Raw genomic sequence first — 23630 nt, forward strand, 5'->3', positions numbered from 1 at the left:
GGACAGTGAAAAGGAAAATAAAAAAAAGAGGCAGAGATAGACAGAAAGAGAGGTGTGTGGAATTTAGAGAAGGTGTGTTAGAAAGAGGCAAAGACAGGGAAGAAAACAAGAAAAAAACGTTAGAGAACATCAGAGAAACAGAGCCACAACGTCTTTGTGTGTACAACAATTACAATATCATATCATCAGTAGCAAGCAAGCAGCAGTCTGACACAAATACTACACAAGCAGGAGCATGATGCCTACTGGAGTTATGAGCTGACAGGCATTTTTATATTAATAAAAAAAGGCTTTATTATTAACTTTACACACATAAGGCTGACTGATAAAGCAAGCATTAACCATTAAAACAATGAGGCTGCTAACGAGGTGGAACAGGTAGTAAGCACAGAGAAAGGGAGGCTGCACTGCTAGCTCCATGATAAACTGTGTAAGCCATGTTTAAGTGATGGTTCACTCTCAGAAAAAAAAAATCTATCAAAAATGGTTTAAAGCCAAGAAAAAAATAAATAATTGCAAGGCGTAACACTCTACACGTCTTGGCATTAGGCCATTCTTGACTTCTGATGTTTAGTGTCAAGATCAAGATTTGAGTGAACTATCATTTGTTACAACTAACCTGTTAATATGGGATCACTCCTGTTTGGTTAGCCTAACCCCCACCCAGATCCATGCACTAGCAACACAGACATGCACACATTTGATTGACACTAACATTTAGACACAAGACTGAAGCCATGCCACTTTAATAGAAGCTCTACTTCCCTCGCCCTCGCTAACTTTTGTTAGATGGGCTGCAGGCGATGAAATGACTGTGACTCTTTATCACAATCTGCAACAGTGAATTTGTGTTTTTGCAAATTTGACACAAACCGTTTGAGCTCTAACGGGCCACAGTCATTGTATCACAAGCAGCAGTTATAGAGTAACAAGAAGAAGAACACACATTGCACTGAGACGAACATTGTAAAACAAAAAAAAAACAACAAAAAGCTAAGTATCTTTGGTTAGAACACTGCTGCACAACAAAGCCACATGCATGCCAAGCTAAAAGGTGAAAGGTCATAGTACCAGGTCAAAGGTTGCGTCGAGGGGTCGCTTCAGTGATTTGACAGCCGACTGAGTCTTAATTAGCAGGCAGCGAGCACATGATGGCAATGGGCCAATGGGGTTCAAGCGCATTAACATAAACCAGCAAGCAGAGGTGCATCATGGGGGCAGCAGTGCAGTTTGGGTATAGGTGAGAAAAAACAAAAATAAAAAAACAAATCATTGGAATGCAATATACAAAGGGGATAACAGGGCTAAGGCATGCACAGTGTGGACATTAGCTCTACTACTCAACAGTTAAATCATCATCAGAGAGATGATAACTACCGGACTACAGTGGTTATTTTCACACAGGAATAAATGAAAACAGAAAATTATTCAACCATCATTTGAAAAGAGCCTCAGCAAATAAACAGCAAAATGTACAGAGGTGTAATTCACATTTCTCCGTTTCACTGTGCACGTCATGATCAAGTTGACATTATACTGATTCACCCCCATGTTCTCTGTATTGCTGTACCACTAAAAGCATGTAGAGATAAACAGGACGTGTGGCTGCGCTACTATTCACCGCACCGTTACAGCAGGAAAAGACAGAAGGCACAATGAGTCGTTTCAAATAATATCAAGAGGAAGAGAAGTTGTAGGTAGGAACAACAGAAACAATGGAGTCATAAAGAAGGCCAGGCAGAGAGAGACAGACAGAAAAGGAACTGGACTCTCTGCTCATGGTCTGAGATGAGATGAACAAGGAACGAAACAAACGGTTTGACAAATGAGGAAGAAAAAAAAAACGCTTGACAGGACAGTACACTGTTGTCTTATCCTTCTTCATGTCATCCAGCACAGAGCAGATTTTACCCACACCAACATGCAGACCTTTTAATATTTGACCTGGCAAAAGCAGAACTGAAAATGTTACACAACAACCAATTAGGAAGGCGAGACACGTTCAAACATGAAGGTGATTAACTTTGCAGGTACTGTATCTTAACACAGCTAGACTTGTTGGAAATATAAAACTTCTCTCTCTGTCTTGTCTGGATTTGAATGAGTGCAGCCTTACTAAAAGAGAACGCTCACCATGGCCGCGGCAGCCGTGGCCTGGTTCACCTGATGCTGGGTGGCCTTAATTTTGGCCTGCAGGTGGGCCGGGGGGTGAAAGTACTTGCACTTTTCCCTGGTGCACCGACCCTTGATGTAGTCCATGCACACAGTGACGGTGTTGTCATTGGTGTCGATCATGGTGCTGTCTGCAGGGTGAGCGAAGCGGCACTCGCCCTCCCCCCGAGCACAGTTTCCCCTCTGGTACTCCCGACACACCTAAATGAGTCAGAAGGAGAATAATTAAATAGTATCCACATCAAAATCAAAACATTGTGAAGTAGTTAATAAAAGTTAAAAAACAAATATGTACGACATGATCTAAATGCTTCTCTTTGAATCAACAACACCTACTGCAACTAAAAGTATCTAGCATATTGATTATTAAAGTTATAATGATGTTATTATTATTACATGTATTTACTGTTGCTTTGATATTGATTTGTAGCTATAAAAAAATCTGTAATAAATAGTACTTTTAAATTGTGTATTGCGCAGGATAGACACACCTTTTTCTCCTTAATAATGGATTCTAATAAACAGTATGAGAATTATACAGTACATGGTATAAAATCTTTATTTAAAATATTTCTATTTGGTTAAATGTGTAAATAAATAATTTTATTTGTTAATAAAAATGTTAAATATTATTGTGAACCCATTTAGTAGTTGGAACACTTAGTGGTATGTAGTAGTGTTCAGCTAAAGAAAATTACTTACATTTGTTGTATTACATTTTTAAAGATTTTTGGTCTTAAAACTGCTTTTTTGGGCAAGTTTATTACATTTAAAATCTACCAATTTTTTAATGTTGTTTTGCTTTGTTATATTACTGATGGTTACACTTGCTTAAAGCAGAGGTTAAGTAAGATTTTAGGCATACAAAGGAGATTTTAAGTAAATGTTGTCTTTAAAAAAGTTAAACAACTGGGGAGGAGACCTTGTGTAAGCACCATGCTTTGTGGTTTAATGCAGTTTGTTATTAAAGGTAAATGTTTCATACTGGAAACATTTTTCCAGTATGAACAAATACCATATTCACAGTTTAATCTCCAGAAGCTTCTCAAGTTTACCTTTGATACAGTAGAGGGCAGCACTTTCTTTAAAATAAGAGCTAAAACCTTCTTTTAGCACCTAACCTGAATTAAATTGAAATGTCGCTGTGCATGCTTCTTCTTCTAACCAATATATGAACAAGATTGAGAGGTATAAATTTGTTAAATCTGCAAGTGCAATATTGAAGATTTTTAAACCGTCGTAATAACAGATTATAGAGTACTTTCTGTGTTTTTTATTTGTAGTCAGTTCTTTGCTGATGTTATGCAGTTACTGGTAGCCTAGAAACTGTTGGTGCTTTCTGCACAATCAAAACCAATTTCCACACAAATCAGAATTCCTTCCAGTGATTTCTGTTATGAAAAACGTGAAGACAGCAGCAGCAGAGACATGAAGGACAACTTCTCCTGTGACTTGGGCCTTCATGTAGAAAAAGTCAGATTTTTTGTGTTTTTATCTTCTATTAAAACTGTGATGTTCACATTTACCCATTACATAAAGTCTGAGGCAGTAAGACATGATTAAAGTTAACGTCTAACTGGGATTCAGTAGATTGCCTTTAAAAAGAAACATTTTCCCTTGAAAACAAAAATGCTGAGAAATAAATAGGTTGCACCTATTGTTTTGTCTGTTACCTCAAGCCTGTCTGTTCTCAGCAGTTTCTGGGCTGCAGCAGCAGCAGCATTGGGAACTTGGCTGACGGTGGGGCTGGAGGCCATAAGCACGGGGGTGCTGGGCAGGATCTCCGGAGGCATCAGGCTCGGAGACACAGGGCTCAGGTAGGGATTAAAGGCTGCAGCGGCAGCAGCTGCTGCCGCGCTGGCGTTGGTTGCCAGGCCTGGTGTCACTGAAAACATGGGCTGGAACAGGAACAAAACAAAATATAAAAAACTCTGATTGTGAGAATGGATAAAATGTTTGCATTCACAAGCCTTCTGTCTGAGAAAACATATAAACTCGTGACAAAAAAAGCTGAAGAGAGATGTAGTTACGTGGAATGCCTTATGAAAGAGGTTTATACCTTAAAAACACAAACTTCAGCTTCCCACATCATTGTTTAATTGACAATGTTTGATTGAGATTTGATGTGAAAGACTAACACAAACTAGCCAACAATAAATGGAAGTAAATGATCCATGGTTTTAGCATTTTGTAAAAATTTTAAAAAACAACAAAAAAAACCCCATTAAATATGAAAAGTTCGACATTCATTTGTTGTTTTTAGCATCCTTAAAACTGATACCCCTAAATAAAATTCAGTGTTATCTTCATTGGCTTCTGTTGTTGGATTCAGAAGCCAACAAAGTTGTGTCGCAGTGTTGCTGAATACAAATGAATGCCATCTTTTTGGAATTTCATTTGTAAAAAATAATGACAATTGCATTTTCTTTTACTTCCACGTCACTACAGCATTATTGTGTAGTCGCTTTTTTGTATTTCATACTCATGTTATCCTCTTACCATAGGGGGTAGCTGCGTGCCGGGCATCATAGCATTGGCAAGCTGCATCTGCTGGGCCAGCATGGCCATATTCTTCTGCTGAATCAGATTGTTCCTGCCATTGATCTCTAGCTGGGTCTTTAGATGGGGAGGAGGGTGCAGGTACTTGCAGTTCTCCCTGGAACAACGGCCCTGAGACGAAAAAAACAAAAACAAACAAAAACAGAAGTGTCAACATTCAGTATTACTCATGAGTGATGCAGGTATGGTCGAATGAACTGCATCGACAACAAGTGCAAAGTTCCTAAGGAAGTCACAAAGATACGAAATAAAAATACGGGGAAAAAATAAATTTGCTAATGAGTCACAGCTGTATTTGGATGTATTTAAGCACAGCAGACGTTTTATCCAAAATGATAATAATAAATATAATAAACATTTATCTGCTGTAACTATCAGCAGATCTTTCTGAACCCACAACACCCCATATTTTATGCAAACATGACGAAACCAACATATTTCTAGTTCTGCTGCATTTATCATTAGCAAAAAAAAAAGAAAAGAAAAAGACATTACACAATTTCAAACAAATTACATCTGGTCAGTGACAGACGGTTGCATTCAAGTTGGGCTCAGTCTGTCACTAATTGCTAACAGCTTGCTATTTCTGTCGGGCTCAGCTGGGACATGTGAGCATGTGTGCAACAGCCTCAAGGGGTCATGACTGATATACAGTGCTGTTTTTCTCCAGACATCTAGTTTAGGCACACAACATGTCTAAGTGACACCAAAAATACTCATGTGCTCATATGACCCATCTATATTATCCCAGGAGTCATGCAGAGGTCAGCGCATCAAAGCTTCTGGCTAATTATTTAGGACAGGGATCACATTCTGCTTTCTGTAGCAAATATCATTCTATACTTTCAGTTTCTAGAATTGCCCAACCAGAAGTCCCAAGGATGCATACATATTCATGTTTTTGTGCACTCAAGAGCTCATTCTTTTGGAAGTAATGCTCGTATGACCAGTGTCCGATATGCACGAAAACACACACTCACAACCAAGTCCAAAATGTATTAAAGGCGTGTGTTTACTTTCAGGCCAGTGGCAGGGCTTATCTAACAGTGGCACCTATCTCTTGCTGACAGAGCTGGGATTTATCTCTACACGTTGATGTGACTATATCCCACTCTTCAGTCTTCTTTTACTTTCACTGACACTGGAGCACCAGACAGGTGCGGAGGCGGGAGGATAAACAAGAATCACTGTTGAAGCAAAACAGGGTGGCCGTAAAACGGTTAAGGTGTTTTTAAGGTGTTTTACTTTTTTCTGTTTGCTTAAAGCTGCCGTCTCTGGCTCTTCCTGGATTTCCTTTTAAGGATATTGCGGCATGTGCAGCTAATGGCAGGCTGACACCAATTAAGAATTCATGGACTTGGATTTATGGACCTCTATATACAGTCCCTGTGTTCTTCTGCACTGTTTGGATTATAAATTACAGCTTGATGTGGGCTGTTTCCTGATAAAATCTTCGAGGAAGTGGAAAATGATGGCACCTGTCACGTACCATTCTAGCGCAAAATCTGGTTCAAAAACTGTTTACATTCTGGAGCTCTAAATAAGTGCCAAAAATGTCAGACTAATGTAGAAAGCAGACCACATAAAAAGAAAAAAATGTGCTTGATGCTTTAATATTTAGACAACCTGCCCTCCTCCTGCACTAAATAAAAAATGTGCCTGTAGAACTAAAACTAGCTGTAGGGAAATGTACAGCCAACAATTTAGCTCATAGGTAACTTCCCATGTTGCAAGAACGAAAGAAAATGAAAGAAATGTAAGAAAATGAAAAAAAAAGTACTGATAAATACGGACATAAAGTTTTTGTGCAAAAGTATCCACACTGTTCAAACTATTTAAAATGTTGTCATGTCACAGCCACATACTTTGATGTACTATAGACAAATGTTCTGTGTGTGGTAGATAAACACAGAGTAATGCAGAACTGTGAAAAGGAAATACTTTAAAATATTCACAAGTAAAAATATTGTAGCATGGTTTGTTTACCCTCCTGTGTCAGTACTTTGAAGAACCACCTTTTTCTACATATATAGCTGCAAGTCTTTCTGTGTTTGCCTCCACACCTACAGAGAGAAATTTATTCAAATTTTTTCTTGCAAAACAGTTTCAGCTTTGTTGGATTGGATTGGGGAGCACTTGCGAAAACCAGTTTTGAAATCTTTTTCACAATTAACCCTGGACTTGTTAACACATGAATATGCTTTGATCTACTGTAGCTCTGGTTATACCCTAAGGACTGGTATTCTGCTGGAAGGTCCAGGTCTCAAGTGTTTTTCAGTCTTCAACAGGTTTTTTTTCAGGGTTGCCCTGAATTTACCTTAATTCACCTTCCCTATAAAATCTGACCACCTTTGCTGTCCCTGCTTGAGAAAAGCATCGCCACGGCATGATAATGCCACCACCACGTTTCACCCTCGTGCGGTGTTTACCTTCACACAGTGTTTTACGTGTTTGTGGTGTCCATACATGGACGAACAGAACACCTTATAGTTTTCTTTCAACAGTGGCTCTCATCTCACCACTCTTCCATGAAGGGTTGATTTGTAGAGTGCATGACCAATTCTTGTCCTGTCAACAGATTCTGAGTGGTGGATCTCAGGAGTTTCTCTTGATCTAACATGTGCCGCTTCACTGCTTCTCTGAATAACGCCCACCTGCTCAGACAGTTTGCTTAGGCAACCTTATCTTGGTGGTTTTCCAGCTATGGCATACTTTTCTAATTTTCTGATCCTGGAATGAACATTGTTTATGCAAGATATTTGAATCTTAGGATATTGTTTTGTAACATAACCCTGCTTTAACCCCCTTAAGCACAACTATTTATCTGCCTGCTGTTTTCTTCAATCTTCATTATGCATTTTGTTCACTAGTTTTCATTAATAAAACCTCAGGACAACTGTATTCACACTGAGACATTATAATTATGTAGCTTCAGAAGTCAGTTGGCTGCACTGGCTACATATGAAATACACACACACACACACATATAAATATATATATATATATATATATATATACTGTATATAGTTATGCATTGCTTCATATGCAGTGCATAAGTGTTTTTTGAAAGTCAATTTCTATCCACTTTGCAGTATCCATCACTTTCATTAGGTCTATCATACCAATAAAAATATTGAAGTTTGTGGTTTTAACATGACAAAATATTCAACTGTTTAAGTTGCATTAATAATTTGACAAGGCATTGTATGAATCTAAATATGAGCATGCATTTATTTGTATTTATATATTGAACAAAGACCAGTGATATTCTCTTGTATTTTCATGAAACAAGATAACGCCTAATTTAATTTGAAATACACAGCTTTTTTTTTTTAAGAGTAATATGAAATGTTTTTATTATTCCATAACAGTCCTTTCGGCGCTCGAGTGAATGTAATTTTATAACAAGCCACATGCTGAGATGTGCAGGTCTGTGGCAGAAGATCTGTGCATGAGCATGAAAAAGGAGGAAAAAAAAAGAGTTGAAAGCAGGTAGTCCAAAGCATAAAAATGATAGGCGGAGATGGGTGGAAAGTGTGGGTGTGATTTCAGTGTGGTGTGTGTGGAGGGGGTTGATGCGGTGGGGGCTGGAAAGACATAAAAGATCATGTTGCTCTCACCCCACATGACCTCGACCGCTGACTGCCAGGGTTGGCAACTAGAGCAGCGTATGTGAATGAGTAAAACAACAAAAAAAAAACTAAGTAACCAGACCTGTTCTAGTCGAGATGTTCAAAGAAAATGCCTGCTACCAGAACGGGTAGCCATTTTGAATAAGTAAGTCTGGGCCCAGAATAGGAAACGCCAGTCTGACTGTGACGAGAATGAGAGAAAGCGAGAGTCACGGCAACCCTGTGAGCTGGCGCGACGCTGCGTCAGGGAAATCTTAGAAGTTGCAGAAGAACGAGTGATTAAAAAAGAGGGGACTGTCAAACGCAGGAAAGTGATGCGGACTGAGACGAAAGGAAGACGCTGCCGTGTTTGTGTGTGTTATGGTGACATCAGCGGCCTTGAGGAGTAGCTACAGATGGTGTCCACAGCAACGGAGCAGCCTGCCTGATCACTGGCAGACAGAGACAGTCAGAGAAGAAATCACTACTCGCCTTGCAGCCATAATTAGTTCAAATGCATCTGTGTGTCTGTACACCAGCCCAATTTGTTCCATGTCCACGCCAGTAATTAAAAAGGTCACTCTCAATGAAAACAAATGATAGAGGTGTCATCTTCAATATTTCTATGCACCGACTGACTCCACTATGAGATGCAAAACCGAAAAGAGAATATTATCTTGTGATGCTGATGCAATTTAAATGTAATCATGCAAATGAAATGTTTGAAATGTGTAGCGCAGCCAGACTTAAAGCCTGGGGATGCTTTGAGGAAATTGGTGGCAATAATGAGGATGTAAAGAGTGAATAATATGATCCATACTCAATGTTTATGCTTACAATGACGTGCTTTCCGAATGATTCACAAGCATTGTGAGCTGATTCCCAGGAGTAAATTCAGGTTGTGAGCAGAGAAAATATAAATATTCATCTGTTAGTCAAAAAATAATAAAGCAAACATGCACGAGTAGCTAACATTTTCCTAAGATCATGGAAGACCTCTTTCTTCTTCGGGTTCACTCCAGGTCATGTTTTTGTGTTATCTGTGGAAGTCTGAGCTTCTCCTGTTGAGATCAGACCAGCCGATATCCACGCAGGCCAAACTGGGAACAATAATCCCACCGGCTACTGGGCTGACTGTTTGATGATAAGTTGTAAAAACACGTCCCGCCCTGATCGTGCTCCCCTCTAACTCGCTGTCTCTCACCCACAGACACACACCCTGGTTTTGTAAGTATGTGGGAATTAAACAAACAGTGAAGCAATGTGTAAAGAATGCAGGGTGTGGCTGAATCCCATTCTTTTTAGGAGGAGATGAAGCATGCAGCGAAATTTATAAAATATACATGCTCGAGTAAAATGCCATATAGGATAAATGCAATAAACCTTAAGTGTTGACTTGAAATCTATAATTAGTGTTTAAATGATGATGAATAATCTGAATGGAGCTCCTATATATGGAAGACATTTTTCAGATTTCCAATTCCCTGCTATCAGCCTCTGAGTGTTCGGAGTATCAACAGGTTATGGTTATTATTGTGAAATCCCTATTTTCAGATTTACACTGTTGAAATCCATGTTCTTCACCCACATTGTACACAGCAAATTAATCCAGCAAAATGCCTAATGTCAAGAATTACTGGTTAGTTTTGAGGTAAATCTAAACTAGTTGTGGGTTGCTACGACCATCTTGTGGTACAAGTTTAACAGTATGGTCCTGTTTACACAAAACATTAAACCAAAACTGTTTAACATACTCTTATTGCTCTTGGTTAAAATAGAAAACTGTTTTATTGCTAACTCTCTGAGATATTGTAGTTATAACAGCATTTATTTATTGTTACTTTGATGCAAACTCAAGCAAACATGCAGTATATTATCCCTTTTTATTGTTCTTTTTTTAAGAGTATTGCAAATACAGAGAGCTCATATTTCCTTTACCTCTGCAACTACAAATTTTCTTTCAGCCAGTTGACTGGTCGTGTGCAGCAGCAGATGGGAGCGAGAAATATTCGGTCAGTTTATTGCTTTCCCAATTGTTTTTCCTGCAGTTTAGAGGCTCTAAATTCTCAAAGATTTGGAGCCGATGAAAGGGTTATAAATCTTTTTAGACGATGTAAAAAGGTTTCCAAAGACTGTTTAGAGATTAAACTCAGTTTAGAGTTTCTAAACTTTGCTAAGTTTAGAAACTTAAGAAAGTCTCTAAACAGCAGGAATGGTCTAATGTAAAATTTATTGCAATTTTGAAAAAAAAATTACTTTTCCATCCGATGAAGAAAACAAATTAGACACTGAATGATGGAAATATTATCTAATATTTCAGCTACCAATTTTTTTGTCTTAATTCCAGCTTTGTCTAATCCATTAATATTTTATATTTATGCAGAAAGTGAAATGGTTTTTGACTTATTTATGTAAGCTTTTATATTTTCAAAACCATCTACTTCAAAATAAATCGTTCAAAAACCTTTACACAAACAGCTGCCAAGGTCATTAAGTGAATCTACCTCATGTATCTCATCTTCGCTGCACCAATGTTGTGGTATGATGGTATTCGGCTGCTGCTGGGATGTAAAGCTACACTGTTCTGCGGCCTGCGTTCCACCGTCTTCTGTCCAAACATACACAGAGATGAAAGCCCTACTCTTCACACACACACGTTGAAAGAAGCTTTGTCCTGCCGGAGAGTGGCGGAGACTCAAAGGAACCGGCCCAGCGGTTGGTCTCTTTGTCTCCCGTGCACGTATGAATATAAATATATCAAATCAATCTGCATGCTGTTTGTGCAGAGCCCCATGTAACCTAGAACTGGTTGAATGAGCAGAAAATTTATAAAACGTCATCTTTCTTATCAAATTAAATAAAGTTTAGAACATTTTAAATTTCTGTGCAAAACTCTGTAATTCTTTATTGGACCGCGAGCACACATCTGTACCCTTGTGATTACTTCCCTGTTGGGTTGCGACGCACACACTGATCCATGTTGGCGTTCTGTGGTCAGGGAGTTGATGTCACTGCATGTGCTGGGGCTTGTGGCGTTACGGAGATGCGAGGGCGTGTTAATCTATGATAATAGTTCAAATATGTCCACGGTGGCGCATTGTCGCTATCACTTATACAACACCAGAGTTAAAAGGATGGTGTACTTATCTGAAAAAGGACCACACATACTGCAGTAAGGTTAACCAAACACATTTTAAAGTGTTTAGTATACATAGTAAAAGAAAAAAAAAACCTAGGTGAATTATTATGTGATGCAAACTGCAAATCGAGGACAAATGCAAATGTGTTACAGCAGTAACCACATAGATATGCAGAGCAATGAGTTATTCGCACTTGAAAGTGTGTTGGTTCTCAGAAATGCTCCAGGTCAGATGTCATGTACACTGGAGCCCTGGGCCCAAACTTAGACCTCTCTGTCTTTCTGCTGATATGCTCCCCCTTCTCCTCCCCATGTGTTACCTCTTTCTACACCAAAACACTTTCATGTGACTCCTTTTACACGTCCTCCTCTCTACACACTGTTGATTTTTGTGCCACTTTTCCTCCTGTGAATGCTAACAAGGTTAGTTTCTTACTTTTCACCATGTGCAAATCCAGTGCAATAACGCAGGTATTGATCTGAGCAAGCAGCGTTTCATAAAACCCCCCCAAAAACTCCCAATGCTTACTATGTGAGTATGAGAAGCGAGTCCCGGAAGGTTCATTTAATCGTCTCTGAGCTCCGCTTCCCAGTGGGAGTTAAATAGAAGAGTCACTGTGCAGAAATCCTATAAGGTTCTGGCAGTGGCCAAGAGTCAACGATGACTCTGTTGTCGCTGAAATGACAGAGCTATATTCTTCTTCAGGACAGACTTGTATCTGAATGGACTAAAGCAAAATGGGAGCAGCATATGACAGCATTCCAGCTTAAAACTCTTCCTCTTCTTGCTTCCAGGGTCCCCTCTTCCCCCCTCCGCCATTGTCAACAAAAGGCTCCTTTCTCCTCATACCTCCGTGACACCAAGACTCATGACTAATTTAGTTTGCAGCAATAACAGATTTAATCTGGTATGCATTATGCTAATCTCATCTCACAGACTTTAATCCTATCCACAACTCTAATCCCACTGTCAACTGGTCTAATCCTGTTTCTGTGTGCGCTTATCTCCGTTGGGTTTGGCAGCGAAACAAGGAGGATGCCTCCAAATTCTTTCCTGTGCTTTAGTGTCATATTCCTTCATAATAAAATTCCTTTGAAATTTATGATGATTTTGCAATGATTCACCGTGATTTTTTCACAGAAACTAAACTCTGTAGACCGGACTCTACATTATGTAAATGTAAAGAAAAGATAGCAAAACAAAATAAGCTGAATTCCACTAAAGATATATATAGTGGCTTTATTTAAGTACATATTCATGTTAATAAATATCACTGAGAAAATCACTTATTTAGAAATGAGGTTCAAAATGTGAAGCTCATGTATTGTAAAGGTTTTTGTATGTTATGTCCTACACAATCATAGGGAAAATACTGACTTGATGGTTGTCCAGCAGACATTGAACCCAGAAGGTCAGTAAGATACAGAAGGTCACCACTAAGGAAGTTGGCCGTGTCCAGAGTGCTGTATCCAGACATTTTTACTTGAAAGTTTGGTGGAAGGAAACATTGTGGTATTAAAATCTCTATTATCAACAGGGAAAACAATCACATTCACAGGATACAGGCAACAACTGAAGGATTAATGTTTTAATGACTCCTGGAACAGAGAGTCGGGAGCTTTTCAGATTCAAATAATTAAATAGTCAGAGTCTGGAGGAAGGGTTAGGTAACATCAGCTGAAATACTAAAATGAATTAACCTTTAATATACATTCTCTTTTATAGAAACTGACATCTTCAGTGAGAAATAAACACGGCTGGACTTAATGAGGGTCACACAAAACAAATCACATTTAACAATTAGACCTATACTCTTTCAACTCAAAATGGACATGTTGACTGGCAACAATAAAAAGCCTGAGGATTGATTCAGTCATGTTTCACTTATCAAAGTTCTTGCTCTACATCATAAAAATTAGTCATTTTATGAAGATTGTACATTAAGATGACGCTCTGGATAATAAATGGAACGGTTTAATTTTTGCCGCTGTTGTTGGACAATAGACTTCTCAGACATTATCAGCTGAGCTATCATTATGTTGACTGGTGTATCTTTGTTGTTTTTAATATCTATGTTTCACAACAGAGAGGGGGTGGAGAAAATTGTGACTGATGGCCCTAACAGCTGGTAAGAGGGAGAGGCTCGCCACAAAGGTGTTAAGAGAGTTGCGGCTAAAGTGAATAGCTGTGCCCCCGAGCTCATGTCTCGCTTGTCTAATGGGAAGAAAATAGCAGAGCTGACTAGTAGGATATCTGTTCACATGTTGGGTAAGATGTAATGAAAGAACTGTTCAGAAAGCGGGAGAAAGTTGTAGTCAGCTCTAAAAAAGGAGCACATAAAAAACCCCCAGAAATTACAAGGTTAATAAATGCATGCTTAGTAATTTAGCAATTTTCACTTTACCGACAAACTCTGCACATTTAGTTTATAGGTAAATTTTAGTGTCTGACCTTCACTTCCCTGCATCTGAGAAAACATTCCTGGTTAAAAGCCGATGATGAACAGATTACCAATTAATGCATATAATTAAGTGTCTTTACAGTTAAGTAAATGTTGATTAAATAGATATTGGCAAGTAATTTGCTGGGTCAGTAGAAGATGTGATACTGTTAAAGTGCACGTTAAAATCCACTCAAGGAAAAAGCATAAAATGTGGAATTTTCCTCATCCTGGCTTGGAGTTTTCATTTATTTATTTATTTTTTTGTTGAAATCTTATCTCATCTCATTTCAAGTAAAATAATACATTTAGTGCTCACAATTACACAGTCGATGCTTGTAAATTCAGCTCTAACAAACGCTAATGGCTTGTACGTTAAATCAGATTTTTGTTAATGTCGGCTTTCTTTTGGTTGGTGGAAAATTTGTGAAAATGTAATGTTTTAAATAAAAATACCACAAAATGTTTGAAGTTGAATTATTTTTTGTTTTGTTTTATTACAAAAAACTACTTTAAGCTTTAAAGGCTTAATACATTCATAGCAATTTGTGTTTCAGGATTATAGACCACAAAGAGCAACAGTTCTCAACTATTAAATTTAGAGTTACATAAAAAGCATACCTTACTGTGTGCCACAAAGCGTCACTAGAAAATTTAATTATAATTTAAATCCAACGTTCAATGCAAAATATGTAAACAATTGTTCTCAGGAAGCTTAATTGATGAATGTAACCATGTTTTAAACTACAAATGCACGTGTACATACAACCCCAAGCATAATTTTGTGGAAAAGGCATAAAAAAGATGGCACTGCCTAATATCTAAGCAATGTTTAAGCATGGCTCAAAAGAGAAAGATTGATGAAAAGACTAGTGTGTAAATATTTATGGAGTGCTAGCCAGAGGTATAAGCAAACTTTCAAACTGCTTTGTGCCCCCTGCAGGACGGGGTTCCCAAGAATGTCTGAATACACAGAGGACAAGATGACGAATGCACTAGTTGTATACATACAAAGAAAACCACCTTCATAGCTTGGAAATTATGCATATATGGTACTGCTGCTTGTGTCTGAGGTGGTAAAACATTTAAAACCGTCAACAAATTAGTATGTTATAGCATGCTATAAAATACTTACTATGGTTGTATAAGAACGTAACAATAAACTAGACTTTGCCTTCCTCACTCGAGAGGGTTTAAATCCAGAGTCCAGAAATACAGTAATATAAAAGATAAAAAAGGAAAGAAATATATGCAGAGACAATATAAAAGGGAGCTTGGTTGTGCTGCGGAGGCCAGAAGTGGACTCTCAAACAAAATTCAGCAGGACCTCATAAAACCTCGTAAAACTTTCAGCCGGCTTTGGTTTTATGTGTAAATGTGGCAAAAAAGGAGTTAGGGTTGATCAAACAGGCTAAGCAGGCGTGACTTTCGACACTCTATCATGGAGCAAATGTGGACGGCTTACGGGGTTCAAAAGAAGACAAATTTCTCAAGCTTAAACAAAGAGAACGACAACTCATCAAAAAAGATTCTCATGGACATCTGCCTTTTGAAGAGAGATTTCTAGAAATAAATATGCTGGTGCAAAACAAACCTAAAAGTGTTATAAATGCATAAAATCAGGGACATATTTTATCCCCTATATTATTTTATGCTGACATTTATGCACTGATCTGGTTATTATTCTCTAATCGTCAAAGATAAACCTCAACGGTCCGGAGGGCTTTCTGAGATTGTCTGGTGTGTCTTCTCGCTGAGCTAAAGAGCCAGAAGCAGGGCTTGTAGTAAAGTGATTATTGTATCAGTGGCGTTATAATGGGCCCAGTGTGACAGAGAGACAGCGACGGCTGACACTGAAAAGAAAAGACTGTTGTCGCTGATCTTCCGTCACATAAGCTCACAGACAAGATGCAAAGCCATGCTGATGTGACAAGGATGTACACACGCCATAAAACCAGCACCGCAAAGAATAGCGCTGTGTGGTTTAGTCTCTGTGTGTGTGTGTGGAGGCAGCAAACAGAAATTCAACCCAGCTTGAAACTGAGAAGATGTTAGTGTATTTCAGTAAATATGAGAACAAGAAGACTTATAAGAGCTAACTTACTAAAAAAATTATGACACTTTTATCTAACTTGATAATTTTCTTCAGCAGGAGAGGAAGGAAGGGAGTGAGACAAAAAGCACAGCAATAAGAGCCATTTCCTTCATGTAAAAGCCGGATCTTCTGGATGGCTTAAATCAAATTAAATGAAAAAGCAAAATCATTAATTGTGAATGCACTCTCAGTTGTTCCATTAATTAAGCTGAAGATTCCCTGTGTTAACAGCTAATGCATCCAGTAAGCACAGTCTGAGTTGCAGGCTTACATCAGCCTTCAGACTAAAGTTTAACACCATTCAACTCAATACAACTTGCTGATTGTATGACAAAGGCTTCCTCCTGAGAACACGTCTCCTAGGTAGTTTTTATTCTAAATGTTTCCCTCAGGAAATACAAAACAAATTGAGTCTATTCAATATTTGAACCCTTTTACCATCCGAACCAACTATGCAATCAATAAGGAACACAGCTGTTCCGGCATAAAAACTGCACCCTGCACTTGGTCGTGTACAGTTTGGCTGTCAACGCAGTAAACAGTGTCTGACAGCAGTGTCAAACACACAATACCCCCTCAAACTCAGAACCCTCTGCTTTTCACACACAGTGCACACATAGCGTTGATTTTATAGAGAGAGAGGGGGACTGTAGCGAGAATTGTTAGAACCAGTAACAGATCATATTTCCCCAACATGTGTCTGGAAAACATCACATCAACTGTGGTAACCTTGTCGATGCATTAAGCAGTCGCTACTATGACGCTCCTGTCTGAAAGGTTGTGTAAGAATGAAGATGTGTGGCATTCATTTGACTACAAATATACTTTCTAATGTTTAAGAAGGCGTCACAGTAAATCTGGTGAAAATCTAAATGCATACAATGTTTTTTTCTTTGTGTCCTTTATCATTACTTTTTCTTGCTGTATCAATCGGCTTTGACTTATCTTTCCATTTTACTGATTCGTACAACTTTGCTGCTATGATGTCATATTGAATATGACAAGATTCGATGTAAACCTAATTTTATCTTGCCACCATTTATAAATGAGGATAGCAACAAAGTGCAATGCTTACATTTTTACCATTTTAATTCAATAAATTGCATACTTACTTAGGACTTTTTAAATATCTTAACTGTGTTGCTATAGTTTGCATTAGCTTGGCTTTTTCGCACAAAAAAAACAAACAAAAGAGTTGATTTTTAAAATCTATTTAAAAAAACAAAACATGTTACCTACATCTTTATTATTTCTTTCACTCAGGTGCCCAACAGCAACAGGCAAATTCACTCAAATTCACGGGTACACGTCTTTCAGATGGCTCTTTTATGTTAATTCCAAATTTATTTAATGAAAAGTTTTAAAAGTCAGTGTGAGCTCCAGAATTTTCTTAGCAGAAAATGCCCCAGGAAGAAAAATTTATAATCTATCCAGTTACTTATTGCTTGGACTGCAGATGAAATGATTAAAATAGAATTTTGACTTAGAACAATGCAGAAGTGCACAGACTGCAGCTGCAACACAAACATAGCATATGCATGCTCTCTTTCTCAAAACTAAGAAGTGACCACCGTGGGCGTGTCAGTTAGACAGGGAACAAAGTCTATCATGCATCAAAGCGTATTCAAACCGTTGTCCATGGTGGATTTTAACCTCTCCTTTGTGTGACTGCAAAAAGGACGTACAAACAAAACGAGCTGCTAATGCTAATGAGCTAATATCACAGACTTATTGTCACTCCACACTGCTAAACACTTGCCACACAGGTTTTTGTGTGCAAATATGTAGATACGTATGTGTTTGAGGCTGTTGAGGTAACCAGATGTTTGCGAGGGATAATGTGAGCCGTGCTCTAGATGGGTGTGACGACAGGAGGAAAAAAAAAAACGAACTGAGTGGGGATATCAAGAAGAAGCCCGTCAAGTATGAAAACAGGCAACAACAAGTTCAATTATGGCTGAGATCGAGATGACTAATGGCACACTCAATTTAATTTAACTTAATTAAATTGATGAGGCATCCATTCACTTCCATGATTCTGCAGATATGATTACAAAAAAAAAAAACTAGGCTTCCTTCACAGCAATAACATAAAGCATCTACTTGAAGTTATCTATCTATACAGGATAAGGCATATGTCTTCTTCCAGTTTTAACTATGAGCATGTTGTTTGCACAGATCCCAAATCAGCATATTCTGCCCACCCAATCTGATCAGTCGGTTAATCATCAACTAACAAAGTTACAAAGCCAAATTAAAATCCAGGAGTCCAGGCTGCCATTATCTCTCTCTAAATATTTACCCAGTTTCAACATAGCTGAGCTGTCCGTGCAGCACCAACCAGAGAGACAAGCAGAGAGAGGGCTGTGCTCTGGGGTTAAGGCCAAGTGTAAGGCCAGAAGAACACACGCACAGACACACGCATGTATATCTGCATGCTCAAATGCTGTGGTATGTTTGACGGAGGACGCTACATGATCCACATGCAATGACATGGACGCGACAAGCATGTTGCCATGAAAAATGACAACTTTTTCTTATGCCTGTGTAAGGGAACGACGGCGTGTGCCGAACGTGTGCGTTATCTCTGTGCATGCCTGCGTGCATGTGCAGGCTAAAAAGAGATAGAGAGTGGATGTTGGGGAAATGACTCGGTTTGGGTGTGACCTGCTCAGCAATGCACTGGTGATCATGTGAGACCTGTTCTAATTATATACTTCTCAAGAAGAAGGTCGATCCGCTCTCATGGGCCAGGAGCTTGTGCACACGTCCAAGAGGATGCACTGATGTGAGTGCGAGACAAGTAAAGGAGAGCAATATGGCCTGTTGTAACAGCGCTCATTGGAGAGTTTGTCCTATTTCAACAGTAAATTAAAGTAGGACAACTCACTCTGTCAGTGAATGTGTTCGTGGGTCCGTGTGATAGAAAACCCGATGCGGTGCAATGCAGATGTGTCTGTATATTTTTGTTTTAGAAGTTTGAATAATCAACAGGCTTCATTTCATATTTGTTATTGTTCTTTTATGGGTTGTTTTTTTAAAATCCTTTTTGCTCAATCAGCTTTTTTCTACAGTGTTTTTTTTATAGACCTGCTCTGGTTTTTCCAGGAAAAAAATGGGACAGATGGTTAAAAAAAAGAGCAAGACAAGTCCCACTGAAAACTAGTTTAAACAAATACATTAGTCCATTCTGGAATGTTCAATCAGGCACATAATAGCTGCTTATTTCCAATTATGATCTGTACTTCAAAATAGACGAGAATATATGACCTCAAAATGTGACCTCAAAATATTCAGAAATTAACTGTCAGGGTTTTGTACTAATTATATTTCACTAGATTAATTTCAGATTGTTTTTGTCCTAGTTAACATCTATTGATCTCTTTTGCCAGTAACAACCTTTTACTTAGCGATGCATTGAACAGGCTTTTTCCTACCCAGGACTGGGTTCCAATTTTCTATGAGGTTCGACCTTTTTACACCCCAAGAACTATATCACATTTTAGAAAAATGTTCTAAGTTACCTAAAAGGTGATTGTTTTGTTTTCAATCCAAAAGAAAAGGAAGGAATTTCAGCTTCAAGTCTGCACTCTTGCTTCCAGTCAGAATAAACATGCTGGTCGAATTAAAACATTGTTTTAAACCGTGGTATACCGGTATCAATAATTTAATGACCAACTATGAATAAAAAGTTTGTTAACATAGATGTGATAGATTGATGTGTTTATAGACTAAAAATGGCAAAAGTTCTTTGTTTTGACTCATTTTAAGATTGGCTCAGAACTACTCATAAGAGAAAATTGGCTGATTGATTGGTGCTGCTACAGTTTTACCCACACTGTGTGTTTCTGGTAACACAACAGTCATGTAGGAGACGGAAATAAACACTTTTTTTTGTAGAATCATACTTTTCTTTACTTGACCCATGAGGAAGGTTGCAAATTGATGCAGGCAGTTAACAGTGGTGTGACAGATTACCAGCACTACACATTTTCAAAAGATCCACTGAAAAAGAATTAAACCAATCACACTGAGAGGCGAATTGTGAATAAATTTGAGCACAATTCTGCTTCTGCCTTCTGACTATCAAAATCTTGTTATAAACAGTTCTAAACAACTCAGTCTCATATTAATCCTAACTTGATCTAAAGTCTCTTTAGAGATAATCAAAAAAAAAAAAGTTAAGTAAAGCACAAACATATAAACCATTATCTTGTTCTCTAGGCTTTGGGTTTAAAATAATCTCTCAATTGAGATCTTCACCTCCGTCTGATAGACTGCTTGTGACAGAAGGACTAAGAAAAAAAAGTGTTTACTTTCATTTTGCTACCACTTGGGAAATGATTGCATACAGTTTTCCAAAACTGCCTCCAACTGTGCTCAAAAACATGAACATGCAGAATGAGATACTCGCACCAACCCCCTGTGGCCGCCCTTCGTTCTTTACACAGGAAGTGGTTTGAATGTTGCTATCGCTTCAGTCCTTTTAGATACCGAGATGTGAAATACTAAGGGCAGCCATACAGAATTACATGGCAGCCTGTTAGGGTTTATTTTCCTTTTAGCAAAATTGTGGCAATGTTTTTATTTCCAGTGGGATGTTACATTTATACAAATTCAAGCCACTGTGTTGATGTAGTGTAATCAGATAGCCCATCTACAGATGTCAAAAACATTGTAGCTTGTTCTGGAAAGTTCTATTACCATTATTGCTTTTAAAAAAAACAGTTTAATTCCTCAAAAAGATTTACCTTCCTTGTCCTCTTTATTACAGTTAGCTCACATGACCAGAAAGGGGTAGGGCAAAAAAAAAGAGGACAGGAAGTGACCTGATGCTACTCATGCTATTTCCAGTTTTTAGCTCTACATAGTTCCTCAACAGCTTTTCAGCCACTAATCTGTAATCTGTCTCACTGGCTGAGACATGGCTTATGTTTTTCTTACCTTGAGGGAGTCGAAGCAAGCAATCACCCGTCCGTTGTCCACCTGGCAGCTCTTCGCCGGATGGGCAAACTTGCACTCCTGGTCGGAGCGCGAGCACGTGCCCCTCTGAAATTCTCGGCATACTTCCAGTGTGAGCCACTTTGTGTCACGGATGTGTGCTATGTTCATGGCCATGGCAAAACACAGGCAAAAGGTGTTCCTAGCAAAGATACGTTCAAGTGCGGATAAAGTACTTCTAGTGTTTTAATCCACAATTGTCCTGCTTTGTTTTAAATGTCTTCCTTGGTATGGTTGCTGCTTGTGATAAGCTGAAATGAAACATTCAGAAAAGTACGCCTTGGTGAAATGCTGCAGGACAGTGTTTGCTGTGGACGTTAATGAGTCATTTTCCCAATGCAAACAGCATCTGGCAAAAGGTCCGATATCCAAGAGACGTCTTAGCCTACCAACTTGTTCCTCCTCACTGTTTGTGTTTATTGCTTACTCTCTTATGCAACATCCAAAAGAGAGAGCCCTCTGGTTGGGTGCAGTGAAGCAGGCAACAAAGGTGACAGTCTGTATAGTCTGCTTCAGGAAGGTTAAGGACACTGAGGACTGAACAGAGGCCTTAAGGGGCTGAAGGCGATGGTGAAAGGCAAGGTGGGTGAAATGCTGTTTGTGGGGCCTGGTGGTGCTGTGGTAAGGCTGATCAGCTGGTGGTGAGCAGCGAGGGTCGTCTGGTGAGTAGGGCTGATATTGGAGTGGGTGCTGATGGTGGAGCAACGGGGGTGTGGTCGTCCCTTTACTCTTAAAACTGTGGCAGCAAGCGAGCGAGCGAGGGGAGAGGGGGGATGGAGCTTCAGCTGTAGAAGCAGGTCAAAGCTGCAGCAGACATCAGGGAAGGCACTTCCTCTGAGGAGAGAGGGGAAAAGAGACAGACAGATTAGTCTAATAATGTATGTTAAATAAATATAAATTTTTCATCTCTCTTGTAGCTTTCAGAGGAGTTTCTAATCTGCTGCACCTTTTTAAATCATGCTGCTGCAACACTATGCAACACTACTAAAACATAAAAATGTCAGAAATGCAGCAATGCCAGCTAAAAACAAAAACAACATTCACCATAGCCTGTGCACTGAAAATGCACACAGAACAACAACAACAAAAAACAAAACGGCAAAAAGCAGCTATTCACAACTTCCGCCTCTTCTGATCGACACGGTAAAATCAGATCAGATCGGATCCAGTGTCGCCTACAGTCTCATCAAGCAAAGGTCGGTCAGTCATTACAGCGGTATAGGAAAGAAAAAGAAAGGGAAGAGTGAAAGCAGGGAGGGAAGTCGAGGCAGGGCATGAGGGAGAAGAGTTTAGTCATTTCCTTTCTTGTAAAGTCTTGTGAGAGTGGGGACCAATGAGAACGAGCGGAGTTGCAGCAACATTCTGGGCTAAGGGCCAGGTGAGAGCAAGAGGGGGAGGAGCAGACAGGAGGCTGACCTGACTGCTGCTGGAGAAAAACACAGACGCAGATCAAAAATTATCACCTTGTTTATTATTTATAAAACTGCTGGTTCTCTCATAAACAGGTGATCAGTCACGCTGCCACACAACAGATTATTCTTACAGGGCCAACATCACGTCCCTGCATTGGTCTCCATATTATGCTTATTACAGCAGGATACTTTTTAAAAGTTGAAAAAAGATGAAGGCTTATTTTCTCGACTATGGTTCTCTTTTCCAGGCAGTGTTTATTTTTTTAGTGCACCAATTTGCTCGCCATTTACATGATTGGGCTCCCAGGGGCCCATATTGCTCTTATCACACTGGCAGCCTGAGTCACCACGCCCTCTGCACAGAGAAATCGCATTTCCCAGAAAAGTATATGCACCTTCAGTAACACAACTGACCCCTGCTAAGTTAACTACATCACAACATGCTATATCAGAGCGGTGCAGAGGCTCAGCCCGAGCCATGATGATCCAGCAACAGAGAAAATATGTTAGCAGACCGAGAGAAGCAGAAGAGAAATTATACCTTTTTACTTTGGATGACCTTGAGGGAAGTATTACTGCTAGAAATGACCTTTGGAGCGGAACCATAATTGCAAACAAATACTGCAACTTCTTCAATTGTCCAGGTGCATATACAAGTTCACTGCATAAACAATACAGCTACCATACAGGGCAGAAGACAGGAGATTCTAGTAATTTTAACAATTCTTTAAATGAATTATTTTAATATTTTATCAACTATTTGTTTTTCAGAGAATGACTGGTGCCTGGTATCACACATATAACACACAGCATACCATCATTTTGTTTGCGTGAATTTCAGTTTCCATGAACTCTCCTAGTTTTTCATCATATCATCCTCACCTCTGTTAAAGATCAGCCATGTCTACAGGACCTGCTTAACATCATATAGTGTTGATGAGACTAATGCTGTTGCACTGCTTTTTTTCTGAACAATAGCCACAGCTGGACACCATTAATGAGCTGGAATGGAGGATTCTATATAAAGATTTCTCAAGTGAAAGACATCAGCGGCCGTCTTTAAGAAAACGAGAGAGTGTAATGACTCGACGCTTGAAAAACGGCTGCCCCCTGAGATCTGTCTTAATCAGTTTCCATGGTTTCTGTTTGAGTCAGGCAAGTGGATATCTGTGACAATGCAGTATAAGGTAATGTGCTAGC

The 23630-nt window shown here is 39.0% G+C and overlaps 1 protein-coding gene across 17 annotated transcripts in view; it reads right to left on the reverse strand.

Moving 5' to 3' along the window:
- mbnl1 (muscleblind-like splicing regulator 1) overlaps positions 1 to 23630 on the reverse strand; it is a 45571-nt gene that overhangs the window by 7738 nt on the left and 14203 nt on the right. For 10 of the 17 annotated variants that reach the window (XM_032564812.1, XM_032564815.1, XM_032564811.1 and 7 more), the window contains 5 exons: positions 20962 to 21852; positions 4672 to 4842; positions 3846 to 4070; positions 2134 to 2373; positions 1072 to 1125 (listed from right to left, as the gene is read on the reverse strand). In XM_032564812.1, coding sequence (XP_032420703.1) covers positions 1072 to 1125; positions 2134 to 2373; positions 3846 to 4070; positions 4672 to 4842; positions 20962 to 21135 — 864 coding nt within the window. In that variant the 5' untranslated portion in view covers positions 21136 to 21852. Of the gene's footprint in view, positions 1 to 1071; positions 1126 to 2133; positions 2374 to 3845; positions 4071 to 4671; positions 4843 to 20961; positions 21853 to 21964; positions 21987 to 22062; positions 22271 to 23630 lie in introns of those variants that run through there. The other 7 variants (XM_032564825.1, XM_032564821.1, XM_032564828.1 and 4 more) reach the window with 3 other exon arrangements.

Source organism: Xiphophorus hellerii, chromosome 6 (assembly GCF_003331165.1).
Source record: "Xiphophorus hellerii strain 12219 chromosome 6, Xiphophorus_hellerii-4.1, whole genome shotgun sequence".
Lineage (NCBI taxonomy): Eukaryota > Metazoa > Chordata > Actinopteri > Cyprinodontiformes > Poeciliidae > Xiphophorus > Xiphophorus hellerii.